Raw genomic sequence first — 17446 nt, 5'->3', positions numbered from 1 at the left:
ATGATCATGGCTGATCATTCGACTCAGTACCTTGTTCTTGCTTTCTTCCCATTTCCTTTGATCCAGTTAGCCCTCAAAATATATCTGATTTCAAACCAATGGTTTGGCCTCAACCACTTTCTGTGGCACAGCACTCTCTGGATGTAGAAATATCTCCTCATCTGTCCTGAATGGTGTAGCTCATATCCTAAAACTGTGATCTTTGGATCTGGATTTATGGTCATTGGGAGCATCCTTCCTATGTTCACCCTGTCCAATCCTATTACAATTTTATAAGATATTACTGCACATCATTTTTCTAAACTCCAGTGAATATAGATCCAACCTGTCTAATGTCTCTTCATATGTCTGTCATATCATCTCAGGAATCAGATTGGTAAACCTTGATTGCATTACCTGTACGTCCAGAGCATCCTTTCTCTGACAAGGAGACCAAAACTGCACACAACATCCTAAATGTAGTCTGAGCAGGGCCCCTTACAATTGCAGCAAGTATCTGTGATCCTGTGAAGGTCAGAATACCAATTGCCACACGTGTTGCACCTGCATGCTTATTTTTCAGTGACTGGTGTACAAGGGCCCTCGGTCTCATTGCACCTTCCCTTTCCCAACATATTACCATTCAGATAATCTGCCTCCCTGTTTTGCTACAAAAGTGGGTGACATTGCATTTATCCACATTAGACTTCACGTACCATGCATTTGCCCTCTTATTCAACTTATCCAAGTCGCACTGAAGCATCTGTGCACCATTTTCAAAGTTCAGCCTCCCACTCAGTTTTGTATTGCTGCGAACTTGGCGATACTACATTTAGTATTTTCATCCAGATCATCGATGTATCTTGTTAATCACTAAGGTCCAAGCTCTGATCTCTTCAGTACCCTAATTATCACTGGCTGTCACTCAGAAACAGAGCCTCCATGTTAGCAACACAAAAAGTTAAAATTTTCAAAAACCCAATATTGGCCTTAATGATTCCTATCCAGAAGTTTTGAATAACCGATCCTAGACTCTGCGAATAATCAATTATAGACACGTGTCTAGCTTCAACCAAAGACGTAGCAATTTATCAACAAAGCAGTAACTTTAGCAGAGCAAAATTTAGATATCACTGTAATCTAACTAATGTCTGATTATAACCCAAAAACCTTTATTTTCAGCCCCATTCATACAAAAGACAGACTAAAAAATAAGTATGGTGAGGGATAAGTCAAAGAAAATGGCAAAGCTGGCCATATTACTTGAATTGTTTTCATGATGTGTTGTTCCACTGGCATAGATTTAGAGTCATAGAGATGTACTGCACAGAAACAGACCTTTCAGTCCAACTCGTCCATGCCGACCAGATATCCCAACCCAATCTAGTCCCACCTGCCAGCACCCGGCCCATATCCCTCCAAACCCTTCCTATTCATATACCCATCCAAATGTCTCTTATGTTGCAATTGTCCTAGCCTCTACCACTTCCTCTGGCAGCTCATTCCATACATGTACCACCCTCTGCGAGCAAAAACGGCCCTTAGGTCTCTTTTATATCTTTCCCCTTTCATCCTAAACCTCGAGTTCTGGACTCCCCACACCAGGGAAAAGACTTTGTCTATTTATCCTATCCAAGACCCTCATTTTATAAACCTCTATAAGGTCACACCTCAGCCTCTGACGCTCCAGGGAAAACAGCCCTAGTCTATACATCCTCTCCCTATAGCTCAAATCCTCCAACCCTGGCAACATCCTTGTTATACTTTTCTGAACCCTTTCAGGTTTCACAACATCTTTCATGTAGGAAGGAGACCAGAATTGCATGCAATATTCCAACAGTGACCTAACCAATGTCCTGTACAGCCGCAACCTGATCTCCCAACCCCTGTACTCAATACTCTGACCAATAAAGGAAGGCATACCAAATGCCGCCTTCACTATCCTATCTACCTGCGGCTCCTTTTCTGATGGTTGATTTTCTGATGATCTAGATCATCAGCTCACTTGGAGGAAGCCAGTAATACTGATAACTCTTTGTAATCTCTGAACCTCTAATAACTCATCATGGGAGGTTAGGCAGGGAGCTTCAAATCTTTTAAGTTATCAAACATCCAAATCAACAGCCAAATTCTTTCTCAGCTAAAGCACAGTCCACATCCTGCTCATTTATTCCAATGTTTTGTTTCTTATCTGCCAGTTTTCTGCCTATGTCCGAACTCTACCCCAGTCCCATTTGCTTTAGTTGTATACGTTAATCTCTTATGTGGGACCTTATTGAAAGCCTTCTGAAAGTCCCAGTAAGCCACATACACGACCCCCCCCCCCCCCCTTATCATCTCTAATGTGAAAAATTCCAGAAGATTTGTCAAGCATGGTTTTCCTTTCATAAATCCATGTTGATTGTCAGATCCTATCATGGTTTCTAAGTGCTCTGCTATTAAAACTTTTATAATGGACTCCAGCATTTTCACTGACGACTGATGTTAGCCTAACTGTTTATAATTGTTTGTTCTTTCCCGCCCCCCCCCCCCTTTTTTAAATAGTGGGATTATTTTAGCGGCCTATAGCCATTGGAACTGCTGCAGAGTCTATAGAACTTGAAAAATGAGTATCAATGCATCCACTTATGTGCTCTGAGATATAGATTTTAGAGCTCTGGTGTTTTATTGACCTTTAATTCCATCAATTTCTCAACATCATTTCCCTTCTAGTACTGATTTCTTTCAATTCCTTCCTGTCACTAGTCCCTGCATTCTGGCAACATTTTTGGGACATTATTTGTATCCTCCTATATGAAGACAACCAAAATGTATATGTAACTAGACTGCCATCTCTTTCCTCATTCTAATTTCCTGTTTCCCTGTAAACTGCCAGGCAATTACTATCTCTGACAGGAGAATTTAACCATCTCCTATTGACATTGAATTACATGAACATCACTGAGTACCATAGATCAACTCTACAAATACTGGAGATCAGAGTGGGTCAGATAGTATCCATGGAGAAAGAGCACACTAATTTTTCGAGTCTAGATTACTCTTCATTAGAGGTGAAGTGAAGTGTGGAGGGGGGCAGCATTTATGCAACAGTTGGTGGGGAGCGGTTAGCGTTGTAGAGTGCTGGGGGAGAAAAGATGTTGATAGTTGATAAATATAATGACTACTAAAGGTGTGAGTATGGCATTAGTGCATTAGTGGTGAAAGAATCAGATTACAGCTTTAAGAAGGAATGATATACTAAATGCAGCATCAATTAAATCCATATGTGTTGGATAGAAACAAAAAAAAGGCACTAATAGGCAATGATTATAGACCCTGAAATAATGGGCAAGAGGTGGAGGAGCAAATATGAAGGCAAGTTTCTAAGTGAAAAGCAGTAGGGCAGTAATAATTGGACACTCAACTACCAAATAACCATAAGACATAGGAGTGGAAGTAAGGCCATTTGGCCCATCGAGTCCACTCCGCCATTCAAAAATGGGCATTTCAACTCCACTTACCCGCATTCTCCCCGTAGCCCTTAATTCCTCGAGACATCAAATGTCAGCAAGGATACAAACGGTGTGTAAGAACATAGACCACAAAATTATTGAATTGCATTCAAGGGAACTATTTTAGCCAATACATAACAAACCCAACAAGACCGAGTGCAATTCTAGGATTGGTTTTAGGAAATGAAGCTGGGCAGGTAGATGAAGTAGCAGTAGGCGATCATTTTGCAGATGGTAATGGAAATACAGGTGATTTAGTATTATTTTGGAAAGGGATGAAGATAGAACAGGAGCAAGAAGATGACTAAGGAAAGGGATGCAATTTGTGTTGAATGCAGATGATTGGGGAGGGTTCTTAATGAATATTGTGTCCTCACAGAGGAGAGAGATTATGCAGACTTGAGGAAATGTGTGACGTATTAGATAAAATAAGAATAATGGGAAGAAAGGAAATATTGGAGGGACTGACTATGAACATGGGTAAATCACTAGGGCTGAATGAACTATATGTTAAGCTGTTAAAGGAAGCCAGGAACTCTGAGGATCATTTCCAGTCCTTAGTTGATACAGGTGAGCTTTGGAGGCCTGTAAACATTGTACCATTGTACCATCATTCAGAAAAGGTGTGAGGGAGAGGCTGAATGATGGTGAGTCCGACCTTGGCAGTGGGAAAATTGCTGTCATCAAAGTGGAGGGAAAGGACTAATTTACTTAATTTACTTAATCACAGATAGGCAACATGATTTTGTAAGGGACATGTTTAACACGCTTCATTGAATGTTTTGAATGTCTTTTTAACAAGGAGGATTATTGGTAGTGCAGAAAATGTCTATAAGGATTTTAGTCAAGTATTTGACACGGTCCTGTGCAGCACACTGGTCAGAAAATTTAAAGTCCATGGAATACAAGGGAATGTAATGAGTTGTGTCCAAAATGGGTTCAGTGACAGAAATCAAATGGTAATGCCTGACATCTGTTTTTGGGAGTGAAAAGTTGTATTCTATAGGGCTTAGTGTTTTGTTCCCTTGTTGTTTGTGGTAAATGTTTGTGATTTATACTTACAAGTGGGGGGGACATGATGAGGAAATTTGCAGGTAACAAAAATTAGCTGGATGGTTATTATTGAGAGATGCTTTCAACTGCAGAACGAAACCAATGGTTTTGCTGAGTGGCGGGGGAAGTGGCAAATGGAATTCAGTCTGGAAATGTGAGTGTGAATGCGTTTTCAGAAGGCAAACAACTGAAGGAATACACAGTAAACTGGAAGGTCATGAGAGGGGTAGAGAAAGTGAGGGACTTTGGAATAAATGTCCGGTCATCCCTGTAGATGGCAGGACAGATAGATAAAGTGGCAAGGAAGTCATATGGATGCTTTTCTTCATTGCATGAGACATTGAATGCAAGAGCTGGAACAGTACAAATCACTGGTTAGATTACAGTTGGAGTTTTATATACTGTTCTGGTCACGGAAGTACGTAATTACCATAGAGAGAATTCAGAGGAGATTTACAGGAATGTTGCCACGGCTTGAAAATTGTAGGTATGAGGAAAGATTGAATAAGGGTGAAGCTTGTTTTCCATGGAACAGAGGATGCTGAGGGATGATTTAATTGAAGTGTACAAAATAATTAAGGCTTGGATGGAGTGGACAGGAAAGATCTGATTCCTGTGGCAGAGGGGTTAGTAATTAGTGGGAACAGATTTAAGGTGATTAGCAGAAGAGGATGCTTTCACTCGGAGGGTTGAGAGTGTCTGAACTTCACTGCTCAGTTTGGTGATTGAGTCAGAAACCCTCAACTTGTTTAAAAGGAACTTGGATCAGCACTAGGAGTACTGTGACAGCAAGGCTGCAGACCAGATGCTAGAAAGTGAGATGAAGAATGGGTACCTAGTTTATTCAACGAGTGCAGATATGGTGGCCAAATGGCTTCTTTCTGTGTTGTAACCTTTTTTATGGTTTTACCTGTTAATTTTGTTGGGTAGATGTCAGTATTATAATTATTGTTTGCTTAGCTTACCCAGAGCTAATTACGAAGAGTTTTGAGTAAACTAATCTGTTAAAACTGTTGTGAATTTCAAATCAGTCGTGTCTGAGCTCTGTGCAGCTATTGGTTAAATCCTGAACTAGGTGCTACAGATTACTGAGTTGCTTGTTCATTAACTTAGTTATCAGTTTTGAGAATCTCCATTGAGATTGTGAATTTGAAGAATCTGTGTTGTTCTCTTCTGGTGTGCTTCTCACCCACATCCCTATCACCAACATTTCAGATTCGAGATGATTGACAGCATGGTTCCAGAGGAGTACCATCGAGTGCTTGTCAACATTCGTAAAGCAGAGGCCCGGAATAAGAGGCAACGAGCTCTGAAACGAGCTGAGAGTGGCTCAGAAAGTGAAGATGAAACTCCAAAACAAAATGGGGACAGGTGAGAGGAGTAAAATAAGCCAAGAGTGATTTAGTACAACTCTACACAGTGTGGAGATCATGGGTCTGTGTTCTTCATCACATGGGCTAGTAAAAGAAATATTTGTATTTTTATTGTACTTATGTTTATAGTATTATTCCACAATGGAACTCTGCCTAAAAGGATGATAGGTGCAGGAGCCGTCAAGATGTTTAAGAAGTATTTAGATGATCACTTGAAACAGCACAGATTTCAAGGCTATGGGTCAAGTGCTGGAAAATAAGATTAGATAGATGCTTGATGACCATTGAGGTCAGGATGAGCTGAAAGGTCGTCTTGCTTGCTGTAAAAACTGTGACTTCAAACTCTGACTCTTTTCACAACTCAAGGGCATTCCAAAGTATTGTACAGCCAGTCAAAAACTGTTCAGATCCAGCCACAATAACCGCCAATTTCACCAGACTAAACTCCTACAAACTGCAATGAGAGCATTTCTTTTGATGCTTGAGAGATTAAATACTGTGAATTCAATATTGTGGTCAAAAGGTATTGTGTTAGAACTGACAATAGCTTCAGAGGTGGCCTATTGCACTTCTGTATAAACCTTAAGTACGTTTTTACTTTGGAATGGTGAAATTATTCTGTTTCAAGCTGGAGTGTGTTATCATCTCTCTTAGACTGTGGAACTCTTTTAGTCACCCCTCCTTATCTTCAGTTCACAGCTATTAGATAATTTCTCATTGAATGAGCCAAAGTACAGCGCTCCCTCAGTACGGACCATCTGACAGGGCAGCGCCTCCTTGGTATCAACTTAGAGTCTTTGCTCCTTTCTCAAGTATGGCTTGGATCCACAACCTTCTAACACTTGCATTGTGATTGCCACCAACGTAGACAGTGCAATTGCCACATCGATGTAAGACCGTAAGAGATACAAGCAGAGTTTGGCTATCAGCCCTTTGAGTCTGCTCTACCATTCGATCATGGCTGATATGTTTCTCAACCCCAATCTGCTGCCTTCTCCCTTTACCACTTGATCCTGTTACTAATGAATAGCTTATCTATTTCTATCTTAAATGCCTTGGCCTTCACAGCTTTCTGCAGCAATGAATTCCACTTTGTGGCTGAAGAAGTTCCTCCTCATCTCTTTTCGAAAAGGTTGACCCTTCTCTTGGTCCTAGTCTGTCCAACATTATTTCCATGTCAGACTCTGATACGCCACCCTAATTTGCCTAGAATCTAGCATATGTGGTCTTTTCCAGTCTAACTTGGGTGGTTTGCAACTGTGAAGTTTAGTTTATTTGTATAATTTTTTTTCAGTATTGAAGAGATTCTGGCCGAGTCTGATTCTGATGAAGAGGTTAATGAGAAAGCAGAGAAAGTGACAAAGAAGCAAATTGTCCAGAAGAGCTCTGCCTGGCTGAAGGAAGGGGAAGCTGATGAACCCCTCAATTTTCTGGACCAGAAAGTGGCACAGAGGGTGTTGGGTAAGAATACAAGTTGTAGGAACACACCATTTGGCCACTCAATCTGCTTTCAGTGAAATTAGCTATTGCTACTGCTCATGCTCACACTCACCTGTACTCTCCCACCTCATCTGCATTTCTTTAGAATCCAGGAAGGGAAGGGGGCCACTACACAAAAGCAGGCAAAGTGTGTTGTGAAGAGGGCACGAGTTTGCATGGAGATGGAGTACAATATTGAAAAATGTAAAATTCACTTGGCAGGGAGAATAAAAAAGCACAGTATTATTTAAAGACATGACTAATTTCAAAGTTTGAAGTGACCTAGGTATTATAGCCCCTGAGTCACTAAACATTAATGTACAGGATACAGCAAGTGATTAAGAAAGCCAGTGAGATGTATCTTTGTGATGAGAGGAACGTACAAATATGGATGTTATGCTTCGGTTATACAGGGCATTGGTGAGTTTTGAATATTATGCTGTATTGGTCTCCTTATTTAAGGTCGAGTTTGTAGACTTTTGTAGGGGAATCAAAGGTTATTGGAGTTATATCTGAATGTGGAATTTGCAATACAAATAATTTTATAGAATTGCAGGGCAGGCTAAAAGGGACAAATGGCTGACATCTGCTTCTATTTGTGCATTTCTTGTGGAAGCAGGAAGTAGTGAAGTTGGGGAGGAGCACAGGTTTTCAATACAGTAACTACCAGAGCATAGGACCAGAATACATTTGAAGACAGTATCTTGATTGTGCTGTTGATAGTTGGGAGGCCGTGCATGTGCCGTTGTGTGTGAGAGGTGTCATTGGGCAAATAAGTTGCGTACTAACATTAATTGGCAATGATAGGGTTTTTCTTCTATCTCATTCAATCTTGACTACTTTTTCTTCCAGCCACTAAACCAGAGCTGAAGAAGAAAGCAAGCATTAAACACGATTTCCCAGTGTTGTCAGATGGCCGATTGGTAATCAGTCAAGGGGCAAAGGATGAACAATTTAAAGGTAAATACTGTGGACATTTTTGCTGTTTCTGCACTGAGTCTCATATGAAGATGCCCTCCTCCTTTGAATAGTTCAATAAGAGACCTCCCCACTTTTTACAACTCCCTCTGGCCAGGGCGGCTCAAGGCGTGTCCTCCAGTCAGATTGCTATTCTGTGCATTGCTAATTCACCAAACAAACTCCAGTGGAAATTCTTCATTGTCACTCGGAGGTTGTGAAACAGAGCGAATGCAGCAGGATGGACGATGTGATGATTGGTGGAAACTTGCTGCATATTCTGTCACTTAGATTTTCATGTCTACATTGCGCAGTTTCTTATTTGGGGATGGGGAGGAGGTTGTTACATGGGATCTCCTATGCTAAAATATTCTTGTGCTCTTCAATGGAACTGCATTGTTTCTCGATGGGAAGGAATCTCAATTGAGATGGGATAACTCTCACTTGTTGTGGTGGCGGTATGCCCTATCGTCTTCCAGTCACTCGCTGAGTTGGTTTTTCTTAAGTAAACTTGATGCTGATGTTTGTGGAAATTCCTCTGTTAACAGACTCTGAAGATGAAGCAAATGAAATCTTGGAAGAAGTTGGTGTGAAAACTGTGAGTGTTTGCCTTCATTTCATCAGAAATTTGTTACCAATGTCCCAGTGACGGTGAGACCCCAGCACTTAATCATCAAACCCTGCCCGAGTGCAAGCCTGATTGTCATTAATACTCCTGCATTTTCCCATGTAGTCTTTGACTATTTCTCCCACCACAACCAGCCTCTCCCTGATCCATCCTGATCTAACCTGACAACTGCTAGCTTCTGGCACACTAACCTCTGTTTCTCCACCCCAGTCCCCAGAAGCCCCAGCTTCTATCTTGCCCACCTACCCTCCGTTTTCAGTTTATTTGACTCTGTATCCCAGTGTCCATTTAATTTTTGAAAATTTGTCTATTTAGAAAGCTGCACAGAAGCAAAAATTCAAAACTGCTGATGTTGATGAAGAGATGCAGACAGATTCAAGCTATAAAGGTAGGTGTAAAGGTTTTCTGTGCCCTTTTCCATGTCTGTCTATGTCACATTCCTCCACAGCACTCTGCAAATAAAACTGATGTCTCTGTAGGACATATTAAACCTATTCTGTCATTTAATAACATGGAAGATCACAGCAAAGTTCATAGAGATGTACAGCAAGGGAACAACCCCTCAATCCAACACTTCCATGCTGACCAGATAACCTAAACTAATCTAGTCCCATTTGCCAGCATTTGGCCCATATATCTCAAAACCCTTGCTATTCAAATTTAAATGTTGTAATTGTACCAGCCTCCACCACTTGTTCTGGCAGCTCATAGCATGCTCATGCTATCCTCTGCGTAAAAAAGTTACCTCTTGGCTCCCTTTTATTTCTTTTCCCCTCTCACTTTAAACCTATGCCCTCTTGTTTTAGAATCCCCTACTCCAGCTAAAAGATCTTGTTTATTTACACTGACCATGCCTGTTATGGTTTTATAAACCTCTATAAGTTCACCACCTCAGTTTCCAGTTCAATAAAAAAGTTGTCCTCAGATCAGCAAGAGGTCTTTTAGATCTTATATGGCTCATGTCAGCTCAAGTACTTTCCTTCCTACTTCCAAGTTCCCATTCAATCACAAGGAGACATTCTTCACTTAGGTATTATTCAGTTAGGGTTCAATCCCACTACTTCTCATGCTTTATTATTGTATTCAATCATGTCAATTAAGTAAAGGATGTTCTGCCTATTACAGTGTGTTTTTGGTCTCAAAGGGAATAGTTTTTGGGCAGTTTGAAAAGGTCTTTTGGAGCTGGTGGTCTGTGTGTGGTGTGTTGAAGGTCTGCAGGGTGGGTCATAGCAGAGGGAGCGGTCTCAGTAAAGATGTGTATGTATAGTAAAGGTATTTGTAGGGGTTAGTGAGGATCATCAGGAAGGAAGGGTGGGGAAGAGTGATGGCCTACAGAGTGGGCATGAAAAGGTCTTTTGTTCTTGTTTCTCTGCTGTCTCCTACTCCCAATCTCACCTTTACTTGTTTGTGAATGTTTCAGCTGGAGGTTCTGGAATTCACAGGCAGACACTTTCAAAGAGAAATAGAGAGAATGGTGCAGAGTATAAATCAACGGTGAGTGTGAGTCTTGTGTACTTGATATATTAACCATGTCTGATACTCTGTGATTGTAGTTAATTTCAATGGCACAAAACTAATTTTAATATCTGTTGTTTTCTCTCAAATGATTTTATTTATTTTTCCATCTCAGCATCTGTTTTTTTTTTAAATCTGACACATTCTAATCTCTCTTCAGAAAGGACGAGGGGATGTGAAACAGAAAGGGAAGCTGGATCCTTTTGCCTATGTCCCACTTAACAAATCACAGCTGAATCGAAGGTGTGGTTTTCTTACTGCTGGGTAACTACTATGAACACAGGGGTCATGATGCATTGTTGGCTCAATCAGTGTAAAGAATGATTTGTACAGCTGCAATGATTCTCATTCCCCCTAGCTTTAAATTTTTATTCTTAACAATATATATTTTTCCTTTGAAGGAAAAAGGCGAAGATTTGTGGCCAGTTCAAGGGCCTGGTTAGAGCTGCACGGAAAGGGGCAGAGGCCGGTCGTAGATTACAAAAGAAGAAACGGAGACTGCGATGATTTGATTGACTGGGAGAAGCTGCTGCTATTTCAGACTTCAGTGACTGACTTATTACCAATTTGTCAGCTTTGATGTCTGGATTCAGAATCTTAAATCCTTAATCTTATTTTTCTGTTAATGGAATTATATTAAAGACTTACAGAACTTCCTTTAAGTGCCACCTTCATTGATCTCCCAAGGTTAAGGTTCAGAAATTCAGTTGCGTGGTATATGATATGAAATTCAAATTGTTGGAATTTATAATAATCCTGTAAAGAGTAGGTTCTGGCCATAGTTACTGCTTTCCAGAATAACCTTCCTCCTGGACATAGTATTTTCGGAAAATCATCTGCAATGTATTCAGTTTCCATCGTGTGAGCATCAGTCGACATATGGAGTTGGGGGCCTCAATTACTTATAATATATATGATAACTCAGAAGAGGAAAGTGAATGTACAACAGCCAAGTTTGTAGACAACAGAAAACTGAGTGGTGAGGATAACAGTCTACAGAGGAACATAGACTAGTTAAGTGAATGTGAAAACGTGAAAATGTTTGTGTTTTGACAAGATGAATAGAGGAGCTGAATAATATTTAAACGGAGAAACACTACAGAGAGCTGCAACAGAAGTAATTGGGGTTCTTTATGCATAAGTCACCAACAAGCTAACATTCAAGTAACAGGGAAGATAAATGGAATGTTGGCCTTTACTTCAAAGGGAATGGAGTATAAAATAGAGAGGTCTTACTAAAAAAAATGTGCAAAGTCACTATTGCTTAGAACACCGTACAGTTTTGGTGCCCTTATACAAAGAAAGATGAACTGGCATTGGAAGCAGTCCAGAGAAGGTTCAATTAGTTGATCATAGGTATGGAGGATCTGTGTTATGAGGAGAGATCGAATAGATGGGGCCTGTACTCATTGGAGTTTAGAAGAATGGGAGGGTGACCTTACGGGAGAGCTGGGCATGGTAGATGGTTTTCCCTCATTGAAGAGTCTCTGACCAGTGGGTTTAATCTGAACAATAAAGGGGTCGACCATTTAAGGTAGAGATGAAGAGGAATTTCTTACCTGAGGGTATTGAATCTGTTCAATTCTTTACTGTGGAATGCTGTAGAGGCTGAGTTTTTAAGTATATTTAAGGTTGAGATAGATTTTTAATCAGTAAGCAGGGGAGAGTTGGTTTGTACTGGGTAATATTGAGCTTGTGTTTTGGAGCATTTTACCAACCAAGCAAGTGATGAGTATTCTAAAACACTCTTGACATGTCTTGTAAAGGAAGGCTTTGAGGAATTAGAAAGCAAGTTATTCACTTTTGAATTTTTATCCTCTGACAATATTTTTGTGGTCAGTGTTGTTAGTTTATTGACTAACGATGTCAGCACCCTTCCATATGCTGATTGTGGAAGATTAAGTGATAGCCATACAATTGATTGTTTGTGAAATGGAATAATTAAGTCTGTCATTATTTGGCCCTTTTGTGCCACAAATGTTATTGGCTATGCATCAGTCTGACTGTTGGCTGGATCTTGCTGATTTTAATATGGAATGCCTCAGAACAATATGCATGGTTGGGGAGAGATGGCAGGAAAATAATACTGAGATCAAGAGTCATTGCAGCCATAAAGGTCCAGATAGTTTTCACTGATATTCTGAGAGTGAGAACCCACTCTGTAAAGAGTACAAAATCAAAATAGAGACTCAATTATGACTCTATGATTCTGAGTGTATCTAACTCTGTGCCCCTCAACGCGGACAGAGAAAACACATTCTGAACCATTTGTTGAAGTTTCATCATCCTTTGATCAAAACTGTCTTGCAAACTTTATCAGCCAGCTCTAAGTCTCCTATCTATCCGTTTGTGATCTGATGCTCCAGCTCAACAGATAAAGAATTCAGCTTTTTTTTTGTTTGCCTTGTTTGGGAGATTTGCTTCACTTATCGAGCAGAGATGGTGGTGTCCTGATAATGTTACTGAACTAGGACCCAGGACCCAGGCTAATGCTTTGAGGACATGGATTCAAATTCCATCGCATTAGGTGGTGGAATGTAAATTCAGTTAAACCTGGTATGTAAAGCTTGTCAACTATGAAACTACATCACTTGTTCTGATTCACTAATAGGAAGGAAAACCACCTTATCTGGTCTAGCCTACATGTGGCCCCAGAACTACCATAATGTGGTTGACTCTTAACTGCTCTCTGAAATGGCCGAGTCAACAACTCAATTCAAGGGAAGTCAGGAATCAGCAACAAATGCTAAGCACATCCCATGAAAGAAATTTTAAACACTCAAGTTTTGCATACCTGTTGAAGCAGGTGGACACTTGCCCTGTTGTGAACTAACTTGTGACAGTGGCGGATCAGCAGGACACATTTCCTTCCAATTCAGAGGCAACTTCTAGCAATGTTTGTGAAACCAATCCAGTTGCATTATTAAATCTTTTTTTTTCACATTGAGCATATTCTTGGGCAACCTGTCCTCCATGTAACTATTTTAGCTACTGTCTTGTTCTACATTGCACCCTTCCCACGACCAGTATTTTGTAGATGCTGGAAATACAAAATAAAACAAAAAGTCCATGAGGTCTGCAATTAGAAGAGGTAAATGACACCTCAGCTGTACCTTGGTCAACCTTACCTAGAGTGACTGAGTAAACCAAGTCAGCTATCAATCTCCAGGTCAGGCAGCATATGTGGAGAGAGAATGTTATAAGTTGATGACCTTTCTTCAGAACTGAATAAAGATGCAACTGCTTTTTCCCTTCCAAAGAAAAGGCGTTGCTTTCGAAATCTATGTGGTTCCTAAGCACCCTATCAATTCATGTGCAATGTTCAGTTCTTTCCTTGAAGTTTGATGCCTTAAGCTCAGCCAGTCAAAAGATATCAAACTTCGGTTGAAGTTCAATTTCAAATATTCATCCAGTTTCTTTTGAATGGTAAGAATCTAACTTGGATCCTCTAACTTTTGGGCAAGTCGTTCCAGATTGAAACCATTCATTTCATAAAGATCTTTACTTGTGTTGCCTGTGTTTTGACAATTACTGGTCCTCCGGTTCTTGATCTTTCCACCAATAGAAGCAGTCTTCTTTTGTTCTACTCCACGTGACCCTTTGTAATTTTGCACACCTCTCTTAAATCACCTACGGAGAATAATCCCAGGTTCTGTATCCATGCAACTGAAGTCCCTTCTCTTTGGTTACATTCTCATTTTGGAATGTGAATATTACCATCAAGGTTATTTATTGCCCATTCTTAATTGGTTTTGAGACGATGGTGGGCTACCTTGACCTGATATAGTCCATGTTGTGTATGTGATTTCACAGTGATGTTACCTAAGGTATTTCAGTATTTTGCCATGATGCTGAAGATACAAATTATATAGTTTCAAGGCAGGATGGTGTGGCTTGGAAAATAACTTGTAGGTGGCGGAATTCCACACTGCTGCCCTTGTTCTTCTAGGTGATAAGAGTTAATAAATTTAGATGATACCATCAAATAAACTTTTGCACTTTGTTTTGCATCATCTAAATTATGAATGCAACATGCTCAAAACTTCCAAATGCATAGAACTATCACAAAGATTGTGTGACTATTAGAACTATTGTGACTGTACAGACTTTTGGAAACTATTTTCAACAGTTACATCATTCATTGAAATAAGTAATCTTTACATTCTGCAATACTGAAATTGAATGGACTGATATATCCTGGATATATTAGAAACTGGTGAGTGGTGAAAGCCAAGTATCAGAGATATTTTAAGGTTAAGGAATAGTAAACTGAATATTGAGCCCTCAATTCTCCCTCTAAATACTTGTTGAGGCAACGTACATTTTTAAATGAATAAGGATAGCATAGTAAAGGATAGGAAGATGGCATTGAGTTAGATGATCAGTCATCGTCTAGAAGGATAGAACTCAAGGGGCTGAGTAACTTATTCCTGTCTTGCAACTATGGATAGTGATGATTAAAAGGCTGCAATTTCTTAACCAGGAATTTCCCCCAGTCTTACCACTTTAATGGCATGTGTTGAAAGGAGCTACATGTTAGTACTCAAGCATAATACACCTTTTGCCAACAAGTTTAGGCCACTTGAAATATTGCGTGCAATTCTGGTCTCCTTCCTATCGGAAAGATGTTGTGAAACTTGAAAGGGTTCAGAAAAGATTTACAAGGATGTTGCCGTGGTTGGAGGATTTTAGCTATAGTGAGAGGCTGTACAGGCTTGGGCTGCTTTCCCTGGAGTGTCAGAGGCTGAGGGGTGACCTTCTAGAGGTTTATAAAATTATGAGAGACATGGATAGGATAAATAGACAAAGTCTTTTCCCTGGGTTGGGGAGTCCAGAACTAGAAGGCATAGGTTTAGGGTGAGAGGGGAAAGATATAAAAGAGACCCAAGGGGCAATTTTTTCACGCAGAGGGTGGTACGTGTATGGAATGAGCTGCCAGAGGAAGTAGTGGAGGCTGGGACAATTGCAACATTTTAGAAGCATTTGGATGAGTATGTGAATAGGAAGGGTTTGGAGGGATATAGGCCTGGTGCTGGCAGGTGAGACTAGATTGGGTTGGGATATCTGGTCGACATGGATGGGTTTGACAGAAGGGTCTGTTTCCATACATCTCTAAGTCCTGGAATAGGTCTTTAATATGGAGCTGTTGACTCACAGTGCTATTACCCAATGCATCATGAAACATCCTACCTTCCTTGTACCATCTTGAATTCAAAGCCATTTGGGAGCAATATTCTGTTCCAAAGAGAAACATAAATTACTTTGCATGCTGGAGATCTGAATTGAAAAGATTTACTCAGCAGGTCTGGCAGTATCTATGGAGTGAACAGAATTAATGTGACTTTTCATCAAAATGTGCAGCAATTTCTTACCAGCACTATTCATTGTGAAATATTCATTGGCACGCTATTACATCCATTCCTTGGCTTTGTATAGTTACTTCCAGAAAGAATGAGATTTGAAGCTTTCATGTTGGTAATTTCCTGTCCAACCACCTAATGAAAGCCTCAGAGGGGGTGCCATGGATCAAAGTATCTGACAATGCAATTTTATTTAAGAGATACTGAGAAAGAGGAAAAAATTCTGCTATAATTCCACAAATTTTATGTAAGAACAAAATAATTGGAGAAAAGGCTAGAGGTGTCTATGTTGAAGTGATTTAAATGCCTAACTGGACCTTCTTTCAACCACATCTGTACCAATTCAAGAGTATTTTAAGTTGCTCTATTACCCAATCATCTAAGTAGATTCAAAGTAAATCTAAAGTCAATATACAATTTGTAGTTCTGACAAGATGAGTCACCCCTTATTCTAAAGTAACAAGTCTCGTTCATGATGCTTATTCAGTAGGCTGAAGGTGTCAGGCTGGTTCTCGATCTGGTGTTTTGTTCATAAATATGAAAATGTCTCTGACGGCATCTGGTGTACATTTGCTCTCTGCCTCTGATGCTCTGTATAAACCATTCAGCAGCAGACTGAGGGGTGGGGATTGAGATCCTTCTCTTAGCGACAAAGTGAATCATTGTCAGACTTCAATCTCTACTAGCAGAGGTCTGACGGAGGAGCAAAGCAAATTGAATAGTCAGGTGAAGAAAGAACCTAAAGTAATACAGCAATTCCTTATCATCTATGGTCGTTCACACAGATGTGGCATTGTTTCCACTATGAATGTCTACTCCATCCATTCTTTGGTTTTGCTCTGGCTGATTACTTACAGGATCAGAATGTGACATTTGCCACATGATGAACTATCAATTCTTCTAATGTGAGCTATCTTAACTTCCTACTGCACCTCAACGAGCACAAGCTTTTCTGGGAATGATGGCATGGTAAGTTCAAGTAATGCATGTAAGGAAATAAATCATGAATATTTAAGCTTTTAAACCCATATCAAGTTTAAAATAATTCTCCCATTGGGTTCCATTCTCTGCAATAGGTTGTGATCTAAGCAAGTAGTGGGTATAAAATGTGATTAGATTTGAATTTGAATAGTGTCCAGACTGCAGCAAAAATATAGGCAAATGGTGAAAATATCATCCCCTTACTGCTTGTATACATGGAATACCTATCAACATGTTTCACTTCAGAATTGAACTGGGCAGTGCGTTCGTCCCCACAATTCCCATACAGGTGATTACTTTTGAGCTCCCCCTGATGAAGAGTAAGCAGTAAATCAGTGAAACAAATTGGGGACAAAAAATGAGGGAAGAACTTGTTAGGAAGCTCGTACTGATTAGCACAAACAATGATTGTGTACTGACTGGTGATTACAAGTACTCTACTGATTCTGCACTATATTTACTGATGAGCACGGATGTATTTATCAGCAGTTGCTACAATATATAAGATCTAGCATCTTCGTGGTATGGATATCCCCATTCTTGAGGTTAGTTTGAATTTTACCCCAAGCCAAGAGGATCTCCAGAAAGAGCTATGTTAGAATCATAGAAACCCTACAGTGCAGAAAGAGG

At 40.1% G+C, this 17446-nt stretch overlaps 1 protein-coding gene across 3 annotated transcripts in view; it reads left to right on the top strand.

The window, feature by feature from the left end:
- The window catches only part of rrp12 (ribosomal RNA processing 12 homolog), a 51585-nt gene extending 40454 nt beyond the window's left edge, over positions 1 to 11131 (top strand). For all 3 annotated transcript variants that reach the window (XM_060842143.1, XM_060842146.1, XM_060842144.1), the window contains 8 exons: positions 5739 to 5894; positions 7191 to 7357; positions 8228 to 8335; positions 8881 to 8930; positions 9276 to 9348; positions 10381 to 10454; positions 10636 to 10718; positions 10877 to 11131. In XM_060842143.1, coding sequence (XP_060698126.1) covers positions 5739 to 5894; positions 7191 to 7357; positions 8228 to 8335; positions 8881 to 8930; positions 9276 to 9348; positions 10381 to 10454; positions 10636 to 10718; positions 10877 to 10982 — 817 coding nt within the window. In that variant the 3' untranslated portion in view covers positions 10983 to 11131. The remainder of the gene's footprint in view (positions 1 to 5738; positions 5895 to 7190; positions 7358 to 8227; positions 8336 to 8880; positions 8931 to 9275; positions 9349 to 10380; positions 10455 to 10635; positions 10719 to 10876) is intronic.
- Positions 11132 to 17446: the final 6315 nt, after the last annotated feature.

This window comes from Hemiscyllium ocellatum, chromosome 22, assembly GCF_020745735.1.
Source record: "Hemiscyllium ocellatum isolate sHemOce1 chromosome 22, sHemOce1.pat.X.cur, whole genome shotgun sequence".
NCBI lineage: Eukaryota > Metazoa > Chordata > Chondrichthyes > Orectolobiformes > Hemiscylliidae > Hemiscyllium > Hemiscyllium ocellatum.
The sequence above is the reverse complement of the archived record's forward strand: the minus strand, read 5'-3'. Positions and strand labels throughout refer to the sequence as shown.